Source organism: Coregonus clupeaformis, chromosome 10, assembly GCF_020615455.1.
Source record: "Coregonus clupeaformis isolate EN_2021a chromosome 10, ASM2061545v1, whole genome shotgun sequence".
NCBI lineage: Eukaryota > Metazoa > Chordata > Actinopteri > Salmoniformes > Salmonidae > Coregonus > Coregonus clupeaformis.
The window spans coordinates 42452645-42472619 of record NC_059201.1 but is presented as its reverse complement, the minus strand read 5'-3'; the positions used below and the strand labels follow the sequence as shown (position 1 = coordinate 42472619).

Sequence of the window (19975 nt, the reverse complement as noted above, 5' to 3'; positions counted from 1 at the left end):
CAACCAGGTAACTGTCATTGTCCACGAGGAGTCGCTGGTATTGCTCATGAAGGTTTTCCTTCTTTCTCTGAATATTTTTGGACATAATTCTGGCCTGTCTGTGACATTATTGTATAAATAATCAAATGGTAAATAATCAAATGGTAGTCTGTTTCAAAGGCTTGATCAAGCCATACAACATGCCTAAATCAATGACAGGCAAATCAATGACAGGCCTATCAATGACAGGCCTAAATCAATGACAGGCCTATCAGGCTACAACAAACCATTTTTCAGATGAGATAGCACTACTCACCAGTGTAGGCCACCTAGCCTTCAACTTTTTTGTTGGTGAATAATTGTTGTAACTTATCTCACTGTTAATAAGTATTTCACCAATGTATTCTCGTTTTTTTTTTTCTAAATTTGAGTAACCTACTGGTAAATTATTTGCACTATAAAATGTAATGGAATCATGTTAGTCTGGGTCTTGTGCTAGCGAGGATCGAAAATAAAGATATTCAGGAGATTTTAGAACACTTTTTTAAAAATTCTTAAATCATTCCGCGATGATCACTTTGGACGCATTGCCAATTGTTCAATCATAAGCGTTCATCAGCGTTATACAGATTGGCGTAAATGGCTCAACATAAGATCGGGTTGATTTATTATTTAGGCCAGGGTTTCCCAGCCTACATGGACGAAATGCCTACAATAAACAGAAATAGACATTGGTTGGAAATTGGAATTGTGTGCGTGTCATTTATCTTCTTACCAAATATTGAGCTTCCCTCAGCCGAAACCGAGTGGCGGGGCTGCCATTTCGCTGAAAAACTAATCCCATATTATAGCTTTAATCACAACATCCCTAGTTCGCCCACTGGCGCTAGATGGCAGACTATCGCTAAAAGTTTAAATGCACCAGCCTACTGGTAAAACGTGGAGGCTCCAGGTGGGGGCGAGCTGCGTGTCCCCATGACTGCATTTGTCTCCTCATCGAGTGTAGCAGGCAGCAGCTAAATTGAAAACTTATTTGCTGCATTCAGATCTCTGGAATTTCTGTGTAGAAGCTAGAGTGTAGACATAGATCAGAGCTACCAACAATCGAATCAAAGGACAACCGTCCCGGTTTGCAGTGTAGAACCGACTCCTGCTGCTACCACCATGGATGATTTAGGTAAATTCGTTTGTTATTATTTCCTAGCTAGAGCTATCGAATTGTTTCCCATATTTTCTTACTGCCAGATTACCTGGATATCGCTCATTCCTCGGCGCACAACAAGTCTGTTAATAGCTATAGCACAGGACAACAAATGTCGCTAACGTTATAGCCAGTTGGGTTACCCAGCTGTAGCTAGCCTATAACACAGCGTGGGAATCTGCAGGTTGGAGGCCCTCTGTGGTTACGAAAATTGGATTTTTGCCTTGGCGTCATGGACGGAGGAATAGGCTATTATTGTGAACTCCTGCTAGCTGTGAAGGAATGCTCCCAAATTTGTTTTCAAAGCCCAATTTGAACATAACGTTAGCAATGTACATGTACGGCCAGCTAAAGCAAGCAGGCATGGAGGGATTCAAGTGATTCAGCCTCTAGTTTTTAACCGCCTCGCCACATATCTGTTGACTTGCATATCAACTTTTTTAATTACATGACAGATTGCCAATTGGATTTTGCGAGTCGGTATGCAGCATTGCCGCGTATACAACATTGCTGACGGGCAATGCAACTAAATGATAACAGCGACTATGCATGCACTCATTTTGCAACATTCGCACTTTTCATGACATGAGGAATCTGGTGACCGAGGTGCACACCACTGCTACTTTACAAGTTGGGGCATTTGTTGAACCATAGATTTATAGCCTTAAAGAAATCTGTTCATTCTACTGCTCTGCTGCCGTTTTTCTTTTTGCTTCTACTTATTTAAAGAGTTCATGCTTATCTCTCAATGTAGATTTTTTTTTTTATATTGAATATTTCTGTTACCTTTCTTTTTTTAACACGCTAAGTTGTCGGAGGGCAGGACACATTTTAGGCTACAGCAGCAAGCTGGGGAGTTCTTTCCAAGAGCACCTGTAACTGTTTGCATCTGGGTTTCCCCTCTATCCTGGCCTGTCATATTTCATTTAAGCCAATTATGGGGTCCATGTACAGATGATGAGTAGGGAGTTCATTGTGCTATCTGAGGGCCGGTCATGCAGAAACAGAAGGCCCCCAGCCCAGTTGGACTAGTGGGGTTCATTGTGCATGCTGTCCACAGTGTGACACCATCTGTTGTCTTACAAAATATATTAATCTTCTTTTACAATTAACGTCCTAGCTCCACACGAACTAACCAAGGCGTATGGGCAGATCAGTGTCAGCAAGCAACCTTAATGGGCTTATCAGTGAATAGTGGTGAAAACCTGAATAAACACGCCTCACAAAATGGCTAGCCTACAATACATGCTATTGGTTTGCTGTTAACAACATGGAATGGTTGTACTGTTGCTTCTGTCATCATTAGGGAACCCCCACAAGTGATTAGAGAAAGACCTTCCAGTTCATAATTGTATCAGTCTCAAAACAGACTACAGTATTGTGTTTACAGGTTTTGCACAGCCAGCTCTCACACTCATTCAGCAGTGCAATATTGCAGGGGGAAAATTGTATTTGTGGGTGTGTCTGGGTCTAGGTCTGTCTGTTGGACATGGGAACCATGAGGTTAAATTTAGTCAGTCATCTGAAAAACACATTATTGGATGCAAAAAATGCATTTAGTTGAAAGCTAAAAATGCATCAGAATAACATCTGAACTTCAAGACAGGTAATAAACTGTTCTGTAAAAGACATATACCTCATGCTATTATGATATTGATATGGGATACCATGTAATGTGAGGCCCCTTTTAAAGGTCTAATCTGATTTTTGATGTTAAAATTGTCGCGCCGACACTTGAAGGACTGAGTGAAGCGGTATCACATGAAATGCGCAAGAACAGCATCGTACCTACTGAGTCTTTTGCCTGATTGACACTATAGGGGACAACCTGAACCGTACTGTACTGGCTCGGATATATTATTTTCACATTGTCCTTTCCAGCACGCTTCCAGCAACTATGGTGGATGCATAACCAGGTCAGCTCAGTATAGCTCGGCTTTGCTCAGTTTGACTTGGCTCAGTAGTGTGAAAAGGGTAGTAGTTTGTTTTCCAATGGAGGAGAAAGTGGCACTTACCTATGTGACTGTGCCCACCTAAGTGGCATAGTTGAAATCATACCTATCTTCTAAATGACCAAAGGGAAATCACCCTTCCTTCCTAATGTTATCCTTAGAGTCCAAAGAAAGTCATGCCTGAATGTTTGTCACACTAAACCCTGTCAAAATTTATGGCCACACGTCTTGCGTCCCAAAAGGCACCCTATTCCCTACATTTTTACCGAATTAGAGTTTAGGACCAAACTTTACCAAGTAATTACTCAGTTATTTCATTGAAAAAGGACCGGGAAGGTTTATTCTAGGTAGGTAGAGGTATTTCATGAAAAGAGGGGCCAGCAAGTTCGTCTTCATGTCTCTGAGGTGTTAAGGCGGCAGCCCCCACGTAGCCTCTCTCTCTCTCTCTCTCTCTCGCTTTATGGACTCTGTTGTCTATTTCTGGCACCCTCAGTCAAACCACACAGCCCTGACCCACGCTCCTGTGCATAAAAACACACACACACGAACACAGGAGGAGGATGAGAAGTGTATGCACTCGTCTCACACTAACATTCGAGCACACCCTACTTCCTACTCCTCTTAAATGTGTTTGCTGACTTGTCAGTGAGTGGATGTGAGAGGCAAAAACACACCAGACCACTCAACTAGTATTTTCTGTTATGTGCCATGTGTTCCACATTTTTACATTTACACTGCACAAAAAATATAAACGCAACATGTAAAGTGTTGGTCCCATGTGTCATGAGCTGAAATAAAAGATCCCAGAAATTTTCCATGTGCACAAAAAGCTTATTTCTCCCAAATGTTGTGCACAAATTTGTTTACATCCCTGTTAGTGAGCATTTCTCCTTTGACAAGATAGTCCATCCACCTGACAGGTGTGGCATATCAAGAAGCTGATTAAACAGCATGATCATTACACAGGTGCACCTTGTACAGGGGACAATAAAAGGCCACTCTCTAAAATGTGCAGTTTTGTCAGACAACACAATGCCACATATGTCTCATGTTTTGAGGGAGTGTGCAATTGGCATGCTGACTGCAACATCGTTTTAGAGAATATGGCAGTACATCCAACCAGCCACACAACCGCAGACCACGTGTAACCATGCCAGCCCAGAACCTCCACATCTGGCTTCTTCACCTGCGAGATCGTCTGAGACCAACCACCCGGAAAGCTGATGAAATTGTGGGTTTGCACAACCGAATAATTTCTGCACAAACTGTCAGAAACTCAGGGAAGCTAATCTGAATCCCGGTTTCAACTTTATCGGGCAGATGGCAGACAGTGTGGTGTCGTGTGGGCGAGCGGTTTGCTGATGTCAACGTTGTGAACAGAGTGCTCCATGGTGGAGGTGGGGTTATGGTATGGGCAGGCATAAGCTATGGACAACGAACACAATTGCATTTTATCGATGGCAATTTGAATGCACAGAGATACCGTAACGAGATCCTGAGGCCCATTGTCATGCCATTCATCTGCCGCCATCACCTCATGTTTCAGCATGATAATGCACAGCCCCATGTCGCAAGGATCTGTACACAATTCCTGGAAGCTGAGAATGTCCCAGTTCTTCCATGGCCTGCATACTCACCAGACATGTCACCAATTGAGCATGTTTGGGATGCTCTCGATCGATGTGTACGACAGCGTGTTCCAGTTCCCGCCAATATCCAGCAACTTCGCACAGCCATAGAAGAGGAGTGGGACAACATTCCACAGGCCACAATCAACAGCCTGGAGATGTGTCGCGCTGCATGAGGCAAATGGTGGTCACACCAGATACTTATTGGTTTTCTGATCCGCACCCCTACCTTATATGACCAACAGTTTCATATCTGTATTCCCAGTCATGTGAAATCCATAGATTAGGGCCTAATTAATTTATTTCAATTGACTGATTTCTTTATATGAACTGTAACTCAGTAAATCTTTGAAATTGTTGCATTTTATATTTTTGTTCAGTGTACATTTTTGTCATTTAGGTGAGACAACCACATATCACATTTGTAGTAAGTACATTTTTCTCAATAAAGAAGTTATCAGCAAAGTTGGTGTTAGTAGGAAAACCACTTTCTCCACATACCCATGCCGTCTTAACCATGTGCAGCATTGGAGCTAGCACATGGACAACCAGAGCAGTGAGAGCACTGTGAGCTACACTTACAGGTGCAATCTCAAAGATGTATGTCCTCTGTTACCACAGTACAAAAATTATACAAACAACCGATGCACATGCAATTGTCCTTACTCACTGTGACTGAGTGCACACAATACACTCAGAAAGCCCCACCCCTCCATTCTGCCGTGACAATCAATACCTTTTAGCAGAAATCAAAATTGTGCCTTTAAGAAAGCAGACGTGCTCTATTCCCGACTATGCACTTCTAGGACTAGGGTTATAGTGTAGCTTTACATCTGCACACCCACCACTACCACACCCTCAACTTCCGCAGGAATCCTGTGGTACACCTCACAGGAAGCTGTGTGCTCAGTCTCATTGACAGATGAGCTTGAGGCCTGATACCAGCCTGGCCAAATGCTGTTGCCTTTCTCTTCTGTCCTGGAGATCCCAATATCAACGACCAGGGCTGTGTCTACCTGCGTCCCAAATGGCACCCTATTCCCTTTATAGTGTACTACTTTTGACCAGGGCCCATAAGGCTCTGGTCAAAAGTACTGCACTATATAGGGGATACTAGGGTGCCATTTGGGACGCAACTTCTGTGGATTCACTGCAGAATCAGATCATGCAGGGCACCATGTGTGATGCCATCACTATATATTGTATGTGGTATGCTGCTGATTCTCTGTGGCCCAGGGCTTGTGGTGTTGCAGAGGGGCCTAACACGTCTCCCTCTCCTCTCTTATTCCAAGACACAGCATTACAGCTAGCCAAGCCCCCCACCCCCCATGGCTAGGCATGCACCAACAAGATCTGAATGTGAAATGGCCCCCTGCTAAATGTATATGTACGTGTGTACTCTGAAGCATCAGTGTACTCATGTCAGCTCATCTCATTAGTGTTGGATGATGCCTTTGTGACTCTCTGTAGGCCTTTTATCAAAAGCTAAAACAGGCCAGTTTGAAGTGCTGTTGGTGCACCAAGAGGAGTGGCCTGAGTGAGTTAACTCGTTGTTACCCCTGAATGAGAACTGAAATACATAGACTCCTCCTGTCATCTGGTTCTAATATCACCATCACACTGCACACGGGACCACTACAATAGGCCAACATTTATGGGAATAGAATATGCTAGACATGGACATTTTAAAGGGCTTCTGTCTGTGTTGTGTGAGTGAGTGGGCTCAGTGGAATATCTTAGTTGTCACTGTCTGTTTGTCAGTCTTGGCGTGTGGGGCGGAGGGAGATGGCCTGAGGGCCCATGAGTCATTTCCTCTCGTAATGCAAAGCACAGCAGCCCTATGGCTCTGAGCCTGACTTGATCTGTGTACCTGCCTCTGCAACCCTATGGGTCTGACTGGGTCTGTGTACCTCTGACCTATGTGTAGCCTATGTCTGGGAGGCTGCATGTGACTGAGTGCTTTCTTGCATGTGTGTGTCTGTGGTGACGCGTAAGTGACTGGGACTAGTGAGGCACGGTGACTTGTGCTTCAGGTACTTCTAAGACTGTTTTCCCAGGTACTATTATTCCTTGACTAAAAAGCACTTTGGAAGGAGAATCTCCATTTGAAATGGCTGTTTAGTCCAGGACTAGGATTAATCTAAGTCTGGGAAACAGGCCCCTAACATTCCAAATATTATGTAGTCTTAACTTTAAGATTCACATGTTCTATTAGTCACTTGTGGGAAAATGTGGTAATGTCTAAATGTGGCCATGCCCATGTCCAAATCTTCCCTTTCTAGTGGTAAGTGGGAAGTAGCCTATGACTGGTAAGTTAGTCAGTATAGACGTTCAACAAAGTCCTCCACTTGAAATAACCACTCAACGTTGATGATATCAGTTTTTCTGAAGAAACATCTTATTTTTCTTCCAATGTGGTGGTGACAATGCCTGTGAATTTCACCCAACATTTTAGGTTAGCTACGAAACAATCACATCTATGTACACTGAAACGACTACCGCTAGTACAGACCACAAAACAATGCCAGTACAAACTTCAACCAAACACCTCTAAATGAGCAATCACCATAATACTGCAGTGCCTCTGTACGTATGTGGAAAAGAGAACCTGTAGATGAACATGCACACATTGAAACAGCCAAACACTTCAAAGGCCTAACTTCACTGAGGAGGAGGAGGAGGAGGAGGAAACAGCTGTTTCAGAGCTAGTGAAAGGGCGTGGCAGGCGTTTCAAACTTCATCCGTCAAACAGCACACTGTCCTCCTGTATTTGGGGGCCTGCACAATACAGTCCTTTTATTAGGTGTGTGCTCGTAACAGTGCATTTGTTCTTATGTGGAGTTCTAAGGAGAGTGAACGAAATGTGCGGATGGTGGAGAGGTTATGTAGGTTCCAATCATCTGCCTGATCCAGTTATAAGGAGAGCTGGACCAATCCAGACCCAATTTCCAGTTGGCTCCTCTGACAACACTGATTACAGATTAGAGTTATAGCCCACTGCTGCAGGAGATGGGACTTCTACTTCTACGGAAACAGGTTTCCAGGCCAACTACTGCTTAGTAGAAGCCTCCCGTCCTCTTTCCTCAGTACGAACCCTTTCACCCTCTCACTATCCCTCTCTCTGGCACTTAAACAGCACTGATTTGTTTTCCAGCCGATGATGTGGCCTTGCGGAATGTTTGTCAGAGCTTTATGGTGTTTCAGGGGCCGTCCCCCTCCTCTCCCTCTTATTGTGTCCAAGCGGAGGTTGACAAAGGCAGCCTTGTCAGACCCTGTGATCCACACTGGCCTCCAGAACAGAGACGGCAGAGACGAACATCAGGTTGGTCAGTGGTCTAGTCAGCAGCACCCAAACCCATGGACCAGTATGTCTAGGCCTAGTCAAGTGTTAAGTCAAGCCTCTTGCTCGTCGTAAACAGTGTGGATTCTTATGCATCTCTGTAAATTTCGTGAAGGTTGTAATCATTTACACAAGTTCTAGTCCCAGAAATCCACACAATGGTTTGAAAACATTGCATTTGGGCTTGGTCATTTGTTTATGGGTTGGAGAGAGAAGCAGAATCTAGAGTGAAGTGTGAGATAGAGTAGGGTAGAGAGAACCTAAGTGGGTCTGCCCCTGTGCAGCAGTGTTTGATCTCTCTAGAGTTGGTACAATATCTTGGAGAAACTTTGACCTGGTTTGTGTTCATTAGGAACCAAACGGAAGAAAACAAACTGAAACAGAGAGGGACTACCGGAACTAGTGTCCAATGAGAAACGCGTTTTCGTTTTTCATTGCAACTAAGTGACCTTATGAATACGACCCAGGACTTTTCTGGTGCGTCATTAATTGAGATGTTTTTATTGCTTACAGTGAGGGGAAAAAAGTATTTGATCCCCTGCTGATTTTGTACGTTTGCCCACTGACAAAGAAATGATCAGTCTATAATTTTAATGGTAGGTTTATTTGAACAGTGAGAGACAGAATAACAACAAAAAAATCCAGAAAAACGCATGTCAAAAATGTTATAAATTGATTTGCATTTTAATGAGGGAAATAAGTATTTGACCCCCTCTCAATCAGAAAGATTTCTGGCTCCTAGGTGTCTTTTATACAGGTAACGAGCTGAGATTAGCAGCACACTCTTGAAGGGAGTGCTCCTAATCTCAGCTTGTTACCTGTATAAAAGACACCTGTCCACAGAAGCAATCAATCAATCAGATTCCAAACTCTCCACCATGGCCAAGACCAAAGAGCTCTCCAAGGATGTCAGGGACAAGATTGTAGACCTACACAAGGCTGGAATGGGCTACAAGACCATCGCCAAGCAGCTTGGTGAGAAGGTGACAACAGTTGGTGCGATTATTCGCAAATGGAAGAAACACAAAATAACTGTCAATCTCCCTCAGCCTGGGGCTCCATGAAAGATCTCACCTCGTGGAGTTGCAATGATCATGAGAACGGTGAGGAATCAGCCCAGAACTACACGGGAGGATCTTGTCAATGATCTCAAGGCAGCTGGGACCATAGTCACCAAGAAAACAATTGGTAACACACTACGCCGTGAAGGACTGAAATCCTGCAGCGCCCGCTAAGGGGACAGGACAACTTCACCGCATCAAAGGGACGATGGACGGGGCCATGTACCGTCAAATCTTGGGTGAGAACCTCCTTCCCTCAGCCAGGGCATTGAAAATGGGTTGTGGATGGGTATTCCAGCATGACAATGACCCAAAACACACGGCCAAGGCAACAAAGGAGTGGCTCAAGAAGAAGCACATTAAGGTCCTGGAGTGGCCTAGCCAGTCTCCAGACCTTAATCTCATAGAAAATCTGTGGAGGGAGCTGAAGGTTCGAGTTGCCAAACGTCAGCCTCGAAACCTTAATGACTTGGAGAAGATCTGCAAAGAGGAGTGGGACAAAATCCCTCCTGAGATGTGTGCAAACCTGGTGGCCAACTACAAGAAACGTCTGATCTCTGTGATTGTCAACAACTCTTAATGATCGGCTATGAAAAGCCAACTGAGAGACCTGAGCCCTAGGACCATACGTCGGGACTACCGGCCGTGGTGACTCCTTGCTGTCCCCAGTCCGCCTGGCCTTGCTGCTATTCCAGTTTCAACTGTTCTGCCTGCGGTTATGGAACCCCTACCTGTCCCAGACCTGCTGTTTTCAACTCTTAATGATCGGCTATGAAAAGCCAACTGAGATTTATTCCTGATTATTATTTGACCATGCTTGTCACTTATGAACATTTTTGAACATCTTGGCATGGTTCTGTTATAATCTCCACCCGGCACAGCCAGAAGAGGACTGGCCACCCCTCATAGCCTGGTTCCTCTCTAGGTTTCTTCCTAGGTTTTGGCCTTTCTAGGGAGTTTTTCCTAGCCACCGTGCTTCTACACCTGCATTACTAGCTGTTTGGGGTTTTAGGCTGGGTTTCTGTACAGCACTTCGAGATATTAGCTGATGTACGAAGGGCTATATAAAATAAAATTGATTGATTGATTGATTGAACAAAGGTTTTGCCACCAAGTACTAAGTCATGTTGTGCAGAGGGGTCAAATACTTATTTCCCTCATTAAAATGCAAATCAATTTATAACATTTTTGACATGTTTTTCTGGATTTTTTTGTTGTTATTCTGTCTCTCACTGTTCAAATAAACCTACCATTAAAATTATAGACTGATCATTTCTTTGTCAGTGGGCAAACGTACAAAATCACCAGGGGATCAAATACTTTTTTCCCTCACTGTACATTCTGGATAGCAACATGGATGTGCACAGGGCCCTGGACAGATGTTTCTAGTACTGCATTGGTGCTTGAGCATGGCGCAAGTGTTTGGATGTTACTGCACTTCGGTTACAGTAGAGGAAGTGTGGGCCACATAGGCCTAGGCTATGTGTTAAAGCCTTTTTAATTATTGCTGTGGCCAAGGGCTCACTTGAAAAAGAGATGCCCATCGATCTCATTTTGACCTACATTTAAAGGATGAGAGCGTTTGTGTGTTTGGAGAGTCCCATCTGAGGAGCGAAGTACTCTGGGTCATTTTCTCTTAGTCTGTCTGTGTGCGTGCATGCATTTGTTCTCATGTAAAGTCATTATTTTGAAAATAGTATGGGTAGCCATGCATGTCATACTCCATCCAGTAATATTCTAATGCTCCTAATAAGTCTCTAATTAGCCTTACTGAACAATTTTAGTATGTGACGGTGCAATTATGGGGCTGTGTCTGAAATCTGTCTTACCTACTACTTAAACTGCATACTGTGTACTAATCATACTACACTGAACATCACTGTTAGTAAGCATTTCTCCTTTGCCAAGATAATCCATCCACCTGACAGGTGTGGCATATCAAGAAGCTGATTAAAAAGCATGATCATTACACAGGTGCACCTTGTGCTGGGGACAATAAAAGGCCACTAAAATGTGTAGTTTTGTCACACAACACAATGCCACAGATGTCTCAAGTTTTAAATTGAAATGTTTCTTACAGAAGAAATATGAAAAGCATATGCATAACCATTGTAGCAATTGAAAGGGAACAGTTCGGAGATAATTGGAAAATTATTAGACCAAATGTGAGTACACAACAGTTCACCTGACACAAGACTGAATCCAAACATTACACTGTTGATTTTATGTGCATTTTACATTTACTGTATGTTTCGCCGCATTTGTTGATTTAACAAAATCTGAAAATACTCTGGATACATTCAGTAACATAAGACTATTCCTGGAAAATGTGGGTAGGTGCAACTTAAGACAAAACAATTACAAGGGTTTGAGTGAGATGACTAACTGGTGTCTCCAAGTGGCCACACACCTCTCCAAAGTGTGCACAGTTCCTAAGCAATTTCAATGCACTTTTATGACTCAAACAAGAGTCTTCAACTATCTGTGCCATTGAAGAACTAGAACAAGCACACTTGTAGTTGTTTGGAACACAACCCTGCATCCCCGCCGTCACACAATTACTGTTGTTGTTTACACAATCCAAAAACAGTCCATTGTGATTTATAATCTGGGTCAGGTGGGCATGATTTAGAAGTTTGTTCTATTGCCAACATGACGACAGTGCCTTCAGAAAGTATTCACACCCTTTGACTTTTTTCACATTTTGTTATGTTACAGCTTGAATTTAAAAAGGACGAAATCAAGATTTTGTGTCGCTACACACAATACCCCATAATATCAAAGTGGAATTATATTTTTAGAAATTCATTTAAAAATGAAAAGCTGAAAGTCTTGAGTCACTGTGTTCAACCCCTTTGTTATGGCAAGCCTAAATAAGTTAGAGTAAAAATTTGCTTAATAAGTCATATAATAAGTTGATTGGACTCAATTCTGTGTGCAATAATACTGTTTAACATGATTGTTGAATGACTACCTCATCTCTGTACCCCACACATACAATTATCTGTAAGGTCCCTCAGCAGTGAATTTCAAACACAGATTTAACCACAAAGACCAGGGAGGTTTTCCAATGCCTTGCAAAGAAGGGCACCTATTGGTTTAAAAAAAAGCAGACGTTGAATATCCCTTTGAGCATGGTTAAGTTATTTATTACACTTTGGATGGTGTATCAATACACCTAGTCACTACAAAGATAGAGGTGTCTTTCCTAACTCAGTTGCCGGACAGGAAGGAAACCGCTCAGCAATTTCACCCTGAGGCCAATGGTGACTTTAAAACAGTTAGAGTTTAATGGCTGTGATAGGAGAAAACTGAGGATGGATCAACAACATTGTAGTTACTCCACAATACTAACCTAAATGACAGAGTGAAAAGAAGGAAGCCTTTACAGAATAAAAATATTCCAAAACATGCATCCTGTTTGCAATAAGGCACTGAAGTAAAATGGCAAAAAATATGGCAAAGAAATGAACTTTATGTTCTGAATACAAAGCGTTATGTTTGGGGAAAAACAGCATATCACTGAGTACCACTCTTCATATTTTCAAGCATGGTGGTGGCTGCATCATGTTATGGGTACGCTTGTTATCGGCAAGGACTAGGGAGTTTCTTAGGATAAAAAAAATACGGAATAGAGCTAAGCACAGGCAAAATCCTAGTGGAAAACCTGGTTCAGTCTGCTTTCCAACAGACACTGGGAGATTTGCTTACCCAGACAACATCGAATGTTCCTGAGTGGCCTAGTCACAGTTTTGACTTAAATTGGCTTGAAAATCTATGGCAAGACTTGAAAATGGCTGTCTAGCAATGATCAACAACCAACTTGACATGGCTTGAATAATTTTTAAAAGAGTAATGTGCAAATATTGTACAATCCAGGTGTGCAAAGCTCTTAGACTTACCCAGAAAGACTCACAGGTTTAATCGCTGCCAAAGGGTGTTCTAACATGTATTGACTCAGGGGTGTGAATACTTATTGAAATTAGATATTTTTGTATTTCATTTTCCATAAATTTGCAAACATTTCTAAAAACATGTTTTCACTTTGTTGTTATGGGTGAGAATCTATTTAATCAATTTTGAATTCAGGCTGTAACACAAAGTGGAATAAGTCAAGGGGTATGAATACTTTCTGAAGGCACTGTAGCTAAGTTATAAAATACGATCTTAGTGTTACGCTTCACATAAGGCAATTCAGACAAACCAATCAGATTTTTGGTGCTCATTGAAAGGAGTCATGAGTGCATTCAGGTGCTTGTGCCACGGCGAAATGTCTTTACAATAAACAGACTAAATCTCAATCTGTTCAGAATAACCCAGGGTATGACGCCATGTCATCTTGTAACTGTACATCAAAAATAGTGATCATAAACATTGACACTGTTTATGACATGAGTTTTATGCTATGGAAATATGAAGTGCACATTTGGACATGGGTGTTTGGCTTGCTTGTATGACATCAAAGCGGTATTCATTATAATCCTCAATGCCTCATCTTTCGAAATACATCAAGTCATTTTAATTTACAGCAGTTCCCTCACTCAGACAACAAAAAATGTTGCCCAATTGCCGGCAGGGATGGGGCCAACTTCTTGTAGTGCGCGGTGCTCAAGTTCAGAACGGCTGTCAGTCAAAACCCATACAGCGCTGTGAAGCACAGAGCCAGAGCTCTGACGTCATGTATAGCATGTTAGTGTACAGCCACTACATTCCAATTTAGGCGCTTATAGAGCTCCATAGGGGAGGTGTCATAATACCCATAAAACCTAGCAGTCAAACAGGGAAATGGTTCCAATCCTTTTTCCACCATACATTTTTTCCATAGGGGAATTTAGAAACACTTAAAATAAGGGCTGTGTTTCGTGTAGGCTTACCATGGCGTGACGTTTTCATGACCATATAAATCTCTCTCGGACAAGGTGATTTTTATCAATATATTCGGCTCTATTTACTCTCAGGTTCAAGAAATATTCTAATTGGCATCAAAGTAGACATCATGCAAGACTACAAATCCCCGCAAGCTCCAGCGCATCATCTCTAGCTGACACCTTTGCTAACAGTTATTGTGTTGATTTAAAACTTGCACAAGACAGTTCACAGAATTGTAAATTGAAAGAAATGTAGCCAATTTATTCATTACAAAATTTAGCTAACATTAGATAGTTCATTGAGAGATTCTTACCTTAGCTCGATTCGGCAGTCTCATCCAGATCATCATGGCATTTGTAGTTCTTTATGATAGCCACGTTATCAAAATGTCACTTCAGGGTAAGCTTACACGAAACCCAGCCCTTATTTTAAGTGTTTCTAAAATCGATTGAAACCATTTCTTTGTTTGACCGCTAGGTTTTGTGGGGATTATGACTCATACTGTGGTACTCTATTAGTGCCCAAATCTACAATTTTCAACCCGCATAGGGGTACGAGTGTAAAGGGCTACACCATACAACATTTTAGAAATTTCACTTATTTCATAAAACGTTATATTTTCGCATAACCAAAAAGCCTACTATTTAGAACGCAAGTATGGGTATTCGGACCCGGCCAGTGATTGGTATTGAGAGTGGTTAAGATTCTCTAGTCCCATCCCTCAGCTGTATAGCAAAAAAGTGGCGGGGTGATTGCTTTATTTTAGTTTGAAACCCAGATTGCCCCTTTAAACCCTTTTAAAAATTATTTTCTGAAATCAGTTCTGTAATTGGCTCATCCAGGTTTGCAGTTTGGGTGGTCTGTCCTGTCCAGAGCATGTGTATGGTGAGGTTGCCTGTGTGACTGTTTACACTAGTGTTAGTGGTACTAGGCACCTGTGAATATTGTAGCAGAAGCAGCTGGAACCACTGATGCACATACCATTTCAACAGGCAAGAGCCTTCTGCTGCCTACCACTGACCTGGAGGTGTGGGGGTATGTAGGGGATATCTCATCAAATAGCTTGCCAGCTCGGCTCATGTCATATTCAAAAGCCACTCTGCTGACTTAACAGTTTTAGTCAACCTACTCTGATGCTGCAGGCTCAACACTTTTAAAGGCATTTAGTGTTCAATCAGGAAAGCTTTACCTACTGGTAGCCTGCATATGTAGGATCTTCATTTTAGTCAGTTTGCTACAGCAGGAAAATAATCCTGCAGCAACATGACGTGAATTATTATGTGGAATTCACTACAAGTTTGCATTTCCTGTTTTTTCAGCAACAAAAGTGATGAAATGAAGATCGTACATCTGTATATCAGAATGTACCTTCTAAATCTCTGCTCAAGTGTTCAACTCATTGGAGAACCAACAGCCTTCTAAACATATGAGCAGGGTCATTTCTGCCTTTATTTAATCCTCACACCTTCCCCTTTTCCCTTCCTTGCTTTCTTGCCCGTCAAACACCTATATTTTCTCTATCTACCCGCCCCCTCACTCTCTCGTATATAAAAAGCGAGCAGGCGATAGCATGTTAGGAATTCCTTGCTGCCCATCAGTTAAGACGATGAAGGGAAGGAGAGATCGAAGGGGAGGAAGAGTGAGTGGGGACATACAGTTTATGCAGATATATAGAAGGGAGGAATGTTCAACAACCTAAACCATGGAAGATTCTCTCCATCTTTCACTCCCTCTGTCCATTCTCTTGTTGGGATGCCTGTTTGACATACTGTATTATGGCCTATTACAATACATGTCCCTATACCAAGTAGCCTATTTTCAAGATGGGAACACACAACACAATGACATTTAAAGTCCTCATGTTGACTTCCCATTCTGCATAACAGTCCCTCTCTCTCTCTTTCGCGCTCTTCTAACAATTCAATGTCGCCCTCTTCAGTCTGCAACAGACACTGGTTGATCTAGAATGAAGCAGAATGGTGAAGACTACTGAAACCCATGTAGGTGATAGCATCTATCTATCTATTTTATTTCCTAAGAAGTGACACATAATATCATCCAGCATGAACATGTATAGTGAATAAAACATTTATGGCTTACTTAGGTGAATAATTAAGTGATAATGCATGAGAAGCCGGTGTTTGGAGGATATAATAATAATAATAATAATAGGATATATTGGCACGGGTGTTGTTTTATACAACGGGTTACCAACATATTCAAATAATGATTGACGTATTTTCATTTACTTTATTTTGATGAATTTATTCATAATATTTCATCCTTCCACAAGATATAGGCCCGACACAAATCTAGGGTTGCTACCCAAGCTGGCTGGTCATTCGTTCTATCGGTTCGATTGCCAGAGACGCGACCCAGTCGTTCAGTCTTTTTGTTCTGTATCTATGGATGCGACCCAGTCGTTAGTTCGTTCTAAATGTTCCATTGCCATACTGGCTGGCAACGTTCTTATCCCTTGCTTGCTAGCTAGCCAACTACGGCTAACTTAAAGTCACGTCAAACAGTGCAGCCAGAATAACAACAGTTGCTGCATTTGCATTTGTTTAAGCTGTTTTTTATTTGAATACATCCATAACAATGACCTAATGAGGCGCGATTTTGCCTGGAATAGAAAATGTGCTCTCTCGTCAGGACACTGTTGTTCAGAGGAGCTAGCCAACAACACAGCTACAGTAACACAATCACTTCAAACTGAAACTGGAACGACTGCAAACTAGCTGCACTTCGTTTCACCTTTTTTCAATTGACATTTCTTTGTATATATCCATAAAAATGATGCCAGCTGATTCATGATTTTCGACTGGCTGAGAAACGCTGCCTGCCTGTCTGTCTCGTCCCGACACGTTCATTACTATGGGACAGCTGGAGATCGAATTTGAATATTGAAACAATGTTGCAAATGTCGGAGAGACAGACAAGGTTTATACAAATCTCCGCTGTTGAAAAAGAAATGTTAGTCTAAAAGAAATGTGAGATAATGTCTAGATGCTTTTTATAGTGGAGATCAAGTTTATAAATTGCCTGGCTGGGCTGATGAGACAGTGGATTGCGCAGTAATATGGAACAGAGTAAATAGGCATTTTAATGTCATAGATTTAGCCTGTGGTAACTTGTGGCATAGACACCGGCTGGAATGCGGTTTTAACCAATCAGCATTCAGGATTAGACCCACACATTGTATAATTGACGACATGCTCCGATGGAGCGTTTTGTCTGTTGTGTTAGTGGCAAAGCGATTTTGTTAGCTAATTGTAGCCTAAAAGCAAGGCATTGTTGAAGACATGCTCATTGAAGACACATTGACGATAGGCAGTGTCTTGGCAAAGGCCTTCTTTTTAGCTGTGTGGGTAGAAAATGGGGCCTGAGTGGGTAGCACTGAGACCCTACCAAGAGGAAGTGTACTCCCGAGTGGCGCAGTGGTCTAAGGCACTGCATCGCAGTGCTAGCTGTGCCACTAGAGTTCCTGGTTTGAATCCAGGCTCTGTCGTAGCCGGCCGCGACCGGGAGACCCATGGGGCGGCGCACAATTGGCCCAGCGTCGTCCAGGGTAGGGGAGGGAATGGCCGGCAGGGATGTAGCTCAGTTGGTAGAGCATGGCGTTTGCAACGCCAGGGTTGTGGGTTCGTTTCCCACGGGGGGCCAGTATGAAAAATAAATAAATAATGTATGCACTCACTAACTGTAAGTCGCTCTGGATAAGAGCGTCTGCTAAATGACTAAAATGTAAATGTAAGGCCATTTTCTATAGCAGAATTGGCTATGTGGGCAGGATATCCTGTCTGAGATCTTTTTTTTTTTTCTCGTCTTAATAACTAGGGGCTGGGAATTACCAGAGACCTCACGATACGATATTATCACGATACTTAGGTGCCAATACGATATGTATTGCGATAGTGTTTTTATTGCGATTTGATGTTAAATATATTGCTCAATATACTGTATGTCTACTGCAGAGTCACGAGAGAGCATGAAAAAATGAGTTTTGATCAGTCATGGAAATAAAAGTGCTGAAAACATGTTGGCTCACTATTTAAAAAGAAGATGTAGAACAAGCTGTAGGATAAAAATACCGGAGTTTTGGCGCAGGTACAGCCTACTAGCGCTTGCTAACGCTACCTAGCAACAACAACAAATATTTGTTTTCCTTTTTTTTTCTTTTTTTTAAATCGGTACTTCGAGTCAAAGTATAGAAATAATATTGCAATATGTAACTGTATTAATAACCAATGGTAAGGCACTCACAGTTTATCTTCATTCCCTCTTCTCGTCCTGTTCTCTCTCTCTGTTCTTAAATCCTTTTTCTCTTTTTCCTCTGTCTGGATCCCTTCATCTTACTGTCACCTTCTCCTTAAAAAACACACACCGTTAATTTGAACAGGGAGGGAGTCTCCACAGTCACACCAACCCACTTCTACACTCCAGGGAGGAGCCTCCCCTCTCTCTCTCGCTCTGTGTCTCTAACTCTTTCTCTCTCCCCTGTCTGGCCTGGTAATGAATCCTAAGTGACTCTATGCTCAAGGCGGCATCGTAATAAATAGAAAAACACTCAATGTTAATTTGAACAGGGAGTCCACGGTCTAGCTCTCTCTCTCGATCTCTTTCAATTATCTTTTCTTTGTGTTGTGGCACCCTTCAACTAACCTATCTTGGCTTACAGGTTTCACTTCATTCAGGTGTAGTAGGCCTATTGTTCAGTATTTGATTATGATGTACCTTCTTTATTCTTTATACCTTCTAGAACCTTCTTTATGGTTGCTGATCCTGCAGTTTGGTCATGCTCTTCACCCAAGTACATAAAGCTCTGGTGGTGTGTATATATATAGGGGCTTTAGACTTCTTATTTTAGCTAGGGGGTCACTCAACCTCTTACCCGGGGGCTCAAGTCGCCCTAGTTACCGTCTGTTGGGCAACTGGTTTATGAACTTGTTCTCTAATACGGCTCATATCTTTTTACTGTATTACATTTATGAAATGTATTCCATCCGTGATGTTCTCTTCCAAAGGTGTCAGCATTTTTTCAAGGGAAGAGGATTTATTTAGTATGCAGAGGTTGAAATGCTGTCTCCCAGCTGTAGGCGATTCGAGGAGACACTCCCTCATTCGGGGTACTTTTAACTTTACTGCAGTTTCATTCCTGGCCACTGAGGGGCTTAGTTCCAGACAGGAGTGCACGGTCCTTGGCCATGTTCCAATATGCACACTTAGTCAATGATGCTATGTATTTGGCAATGAGAGGCATTGAAGCCACCAGTCGGCCATACTGGCACTCCCCAGAAGGAGCAGTCCTCTATAGGAATTAATGGAATTCTACAGTATTTCAATTAAATGTATTAAAGTATTATTTTTTTTGTAGTGGGGACAGTAACATTAGTACTTTCAAAAAATTATACTTTAAGGAATATGTTTTTATATTTTTTTATATTAATGTTTAGCTCACATAATATCATTTAAAAGTAAGCTTTAAGGTGTCTGTAATAGCATAAAAGAGGCAAAAACAAATGTCGACATTAATAAATGCATTTCTATAGCTTCCAAAATATGTTTTACACTGGTGGGAGAGTGCCAAAATGGAGGTGCGGTGGCTTCAAAACAGCGCCCCCTATCAGTCATCTAGTGTGTAAAGAATTGCTTCGAATTAATTCCCAATACAGTGCCTTCAGAAAGGATTCACACCCCTTGACTTTTTCCACATTTTGTTGTGTTACAGCCTGAATTCAAAATTGATTAAATAGATTTGCTGTGTTAGTCTGAATTTAAAGTAGATTAAATTGTGATTTTGTGTCACTGGCCTACACACAATACCCCATAGTGTCAAAGTGGACATTGGAGTTCAGGAGTAAACATTTGCTTAACAAGTCATATAATAAATTGCATGGACTCATTCTGTGTACAGTGGGGGAAAAAAGTATTTAGTCAGCCACCAA

At 42.1% G+C, this 19975-nt stretch overlaps 1 protein-coding gene across 2 annotated transcripts in view; it reads left to right on the top strand.

Annotated features, from left to right (window-relative positions):
* The first annotated feature begins 969 nt into the window (after positions 1 to 969).
* Positions 970 to 19975, top strand: part of LOC121575091 (paxillin-like) — a 47330-nt gene continuing 28324 nt past the window's right edge. For both annotated transcript variants that reach the window (XM_045223038.1, XM_045223036.1), the window contains exon 1: positions 970 to 1156. In XM_045223038.1, coding sequence (XP_045078973.1) covers positions 1144 to 1156 — 13 coding nt within the window. In that variant the 5' untranslated portion in view covers positions 970 to 1143. The remainder of the gene's footprint in view (positions 1157 to 19975) is intronic.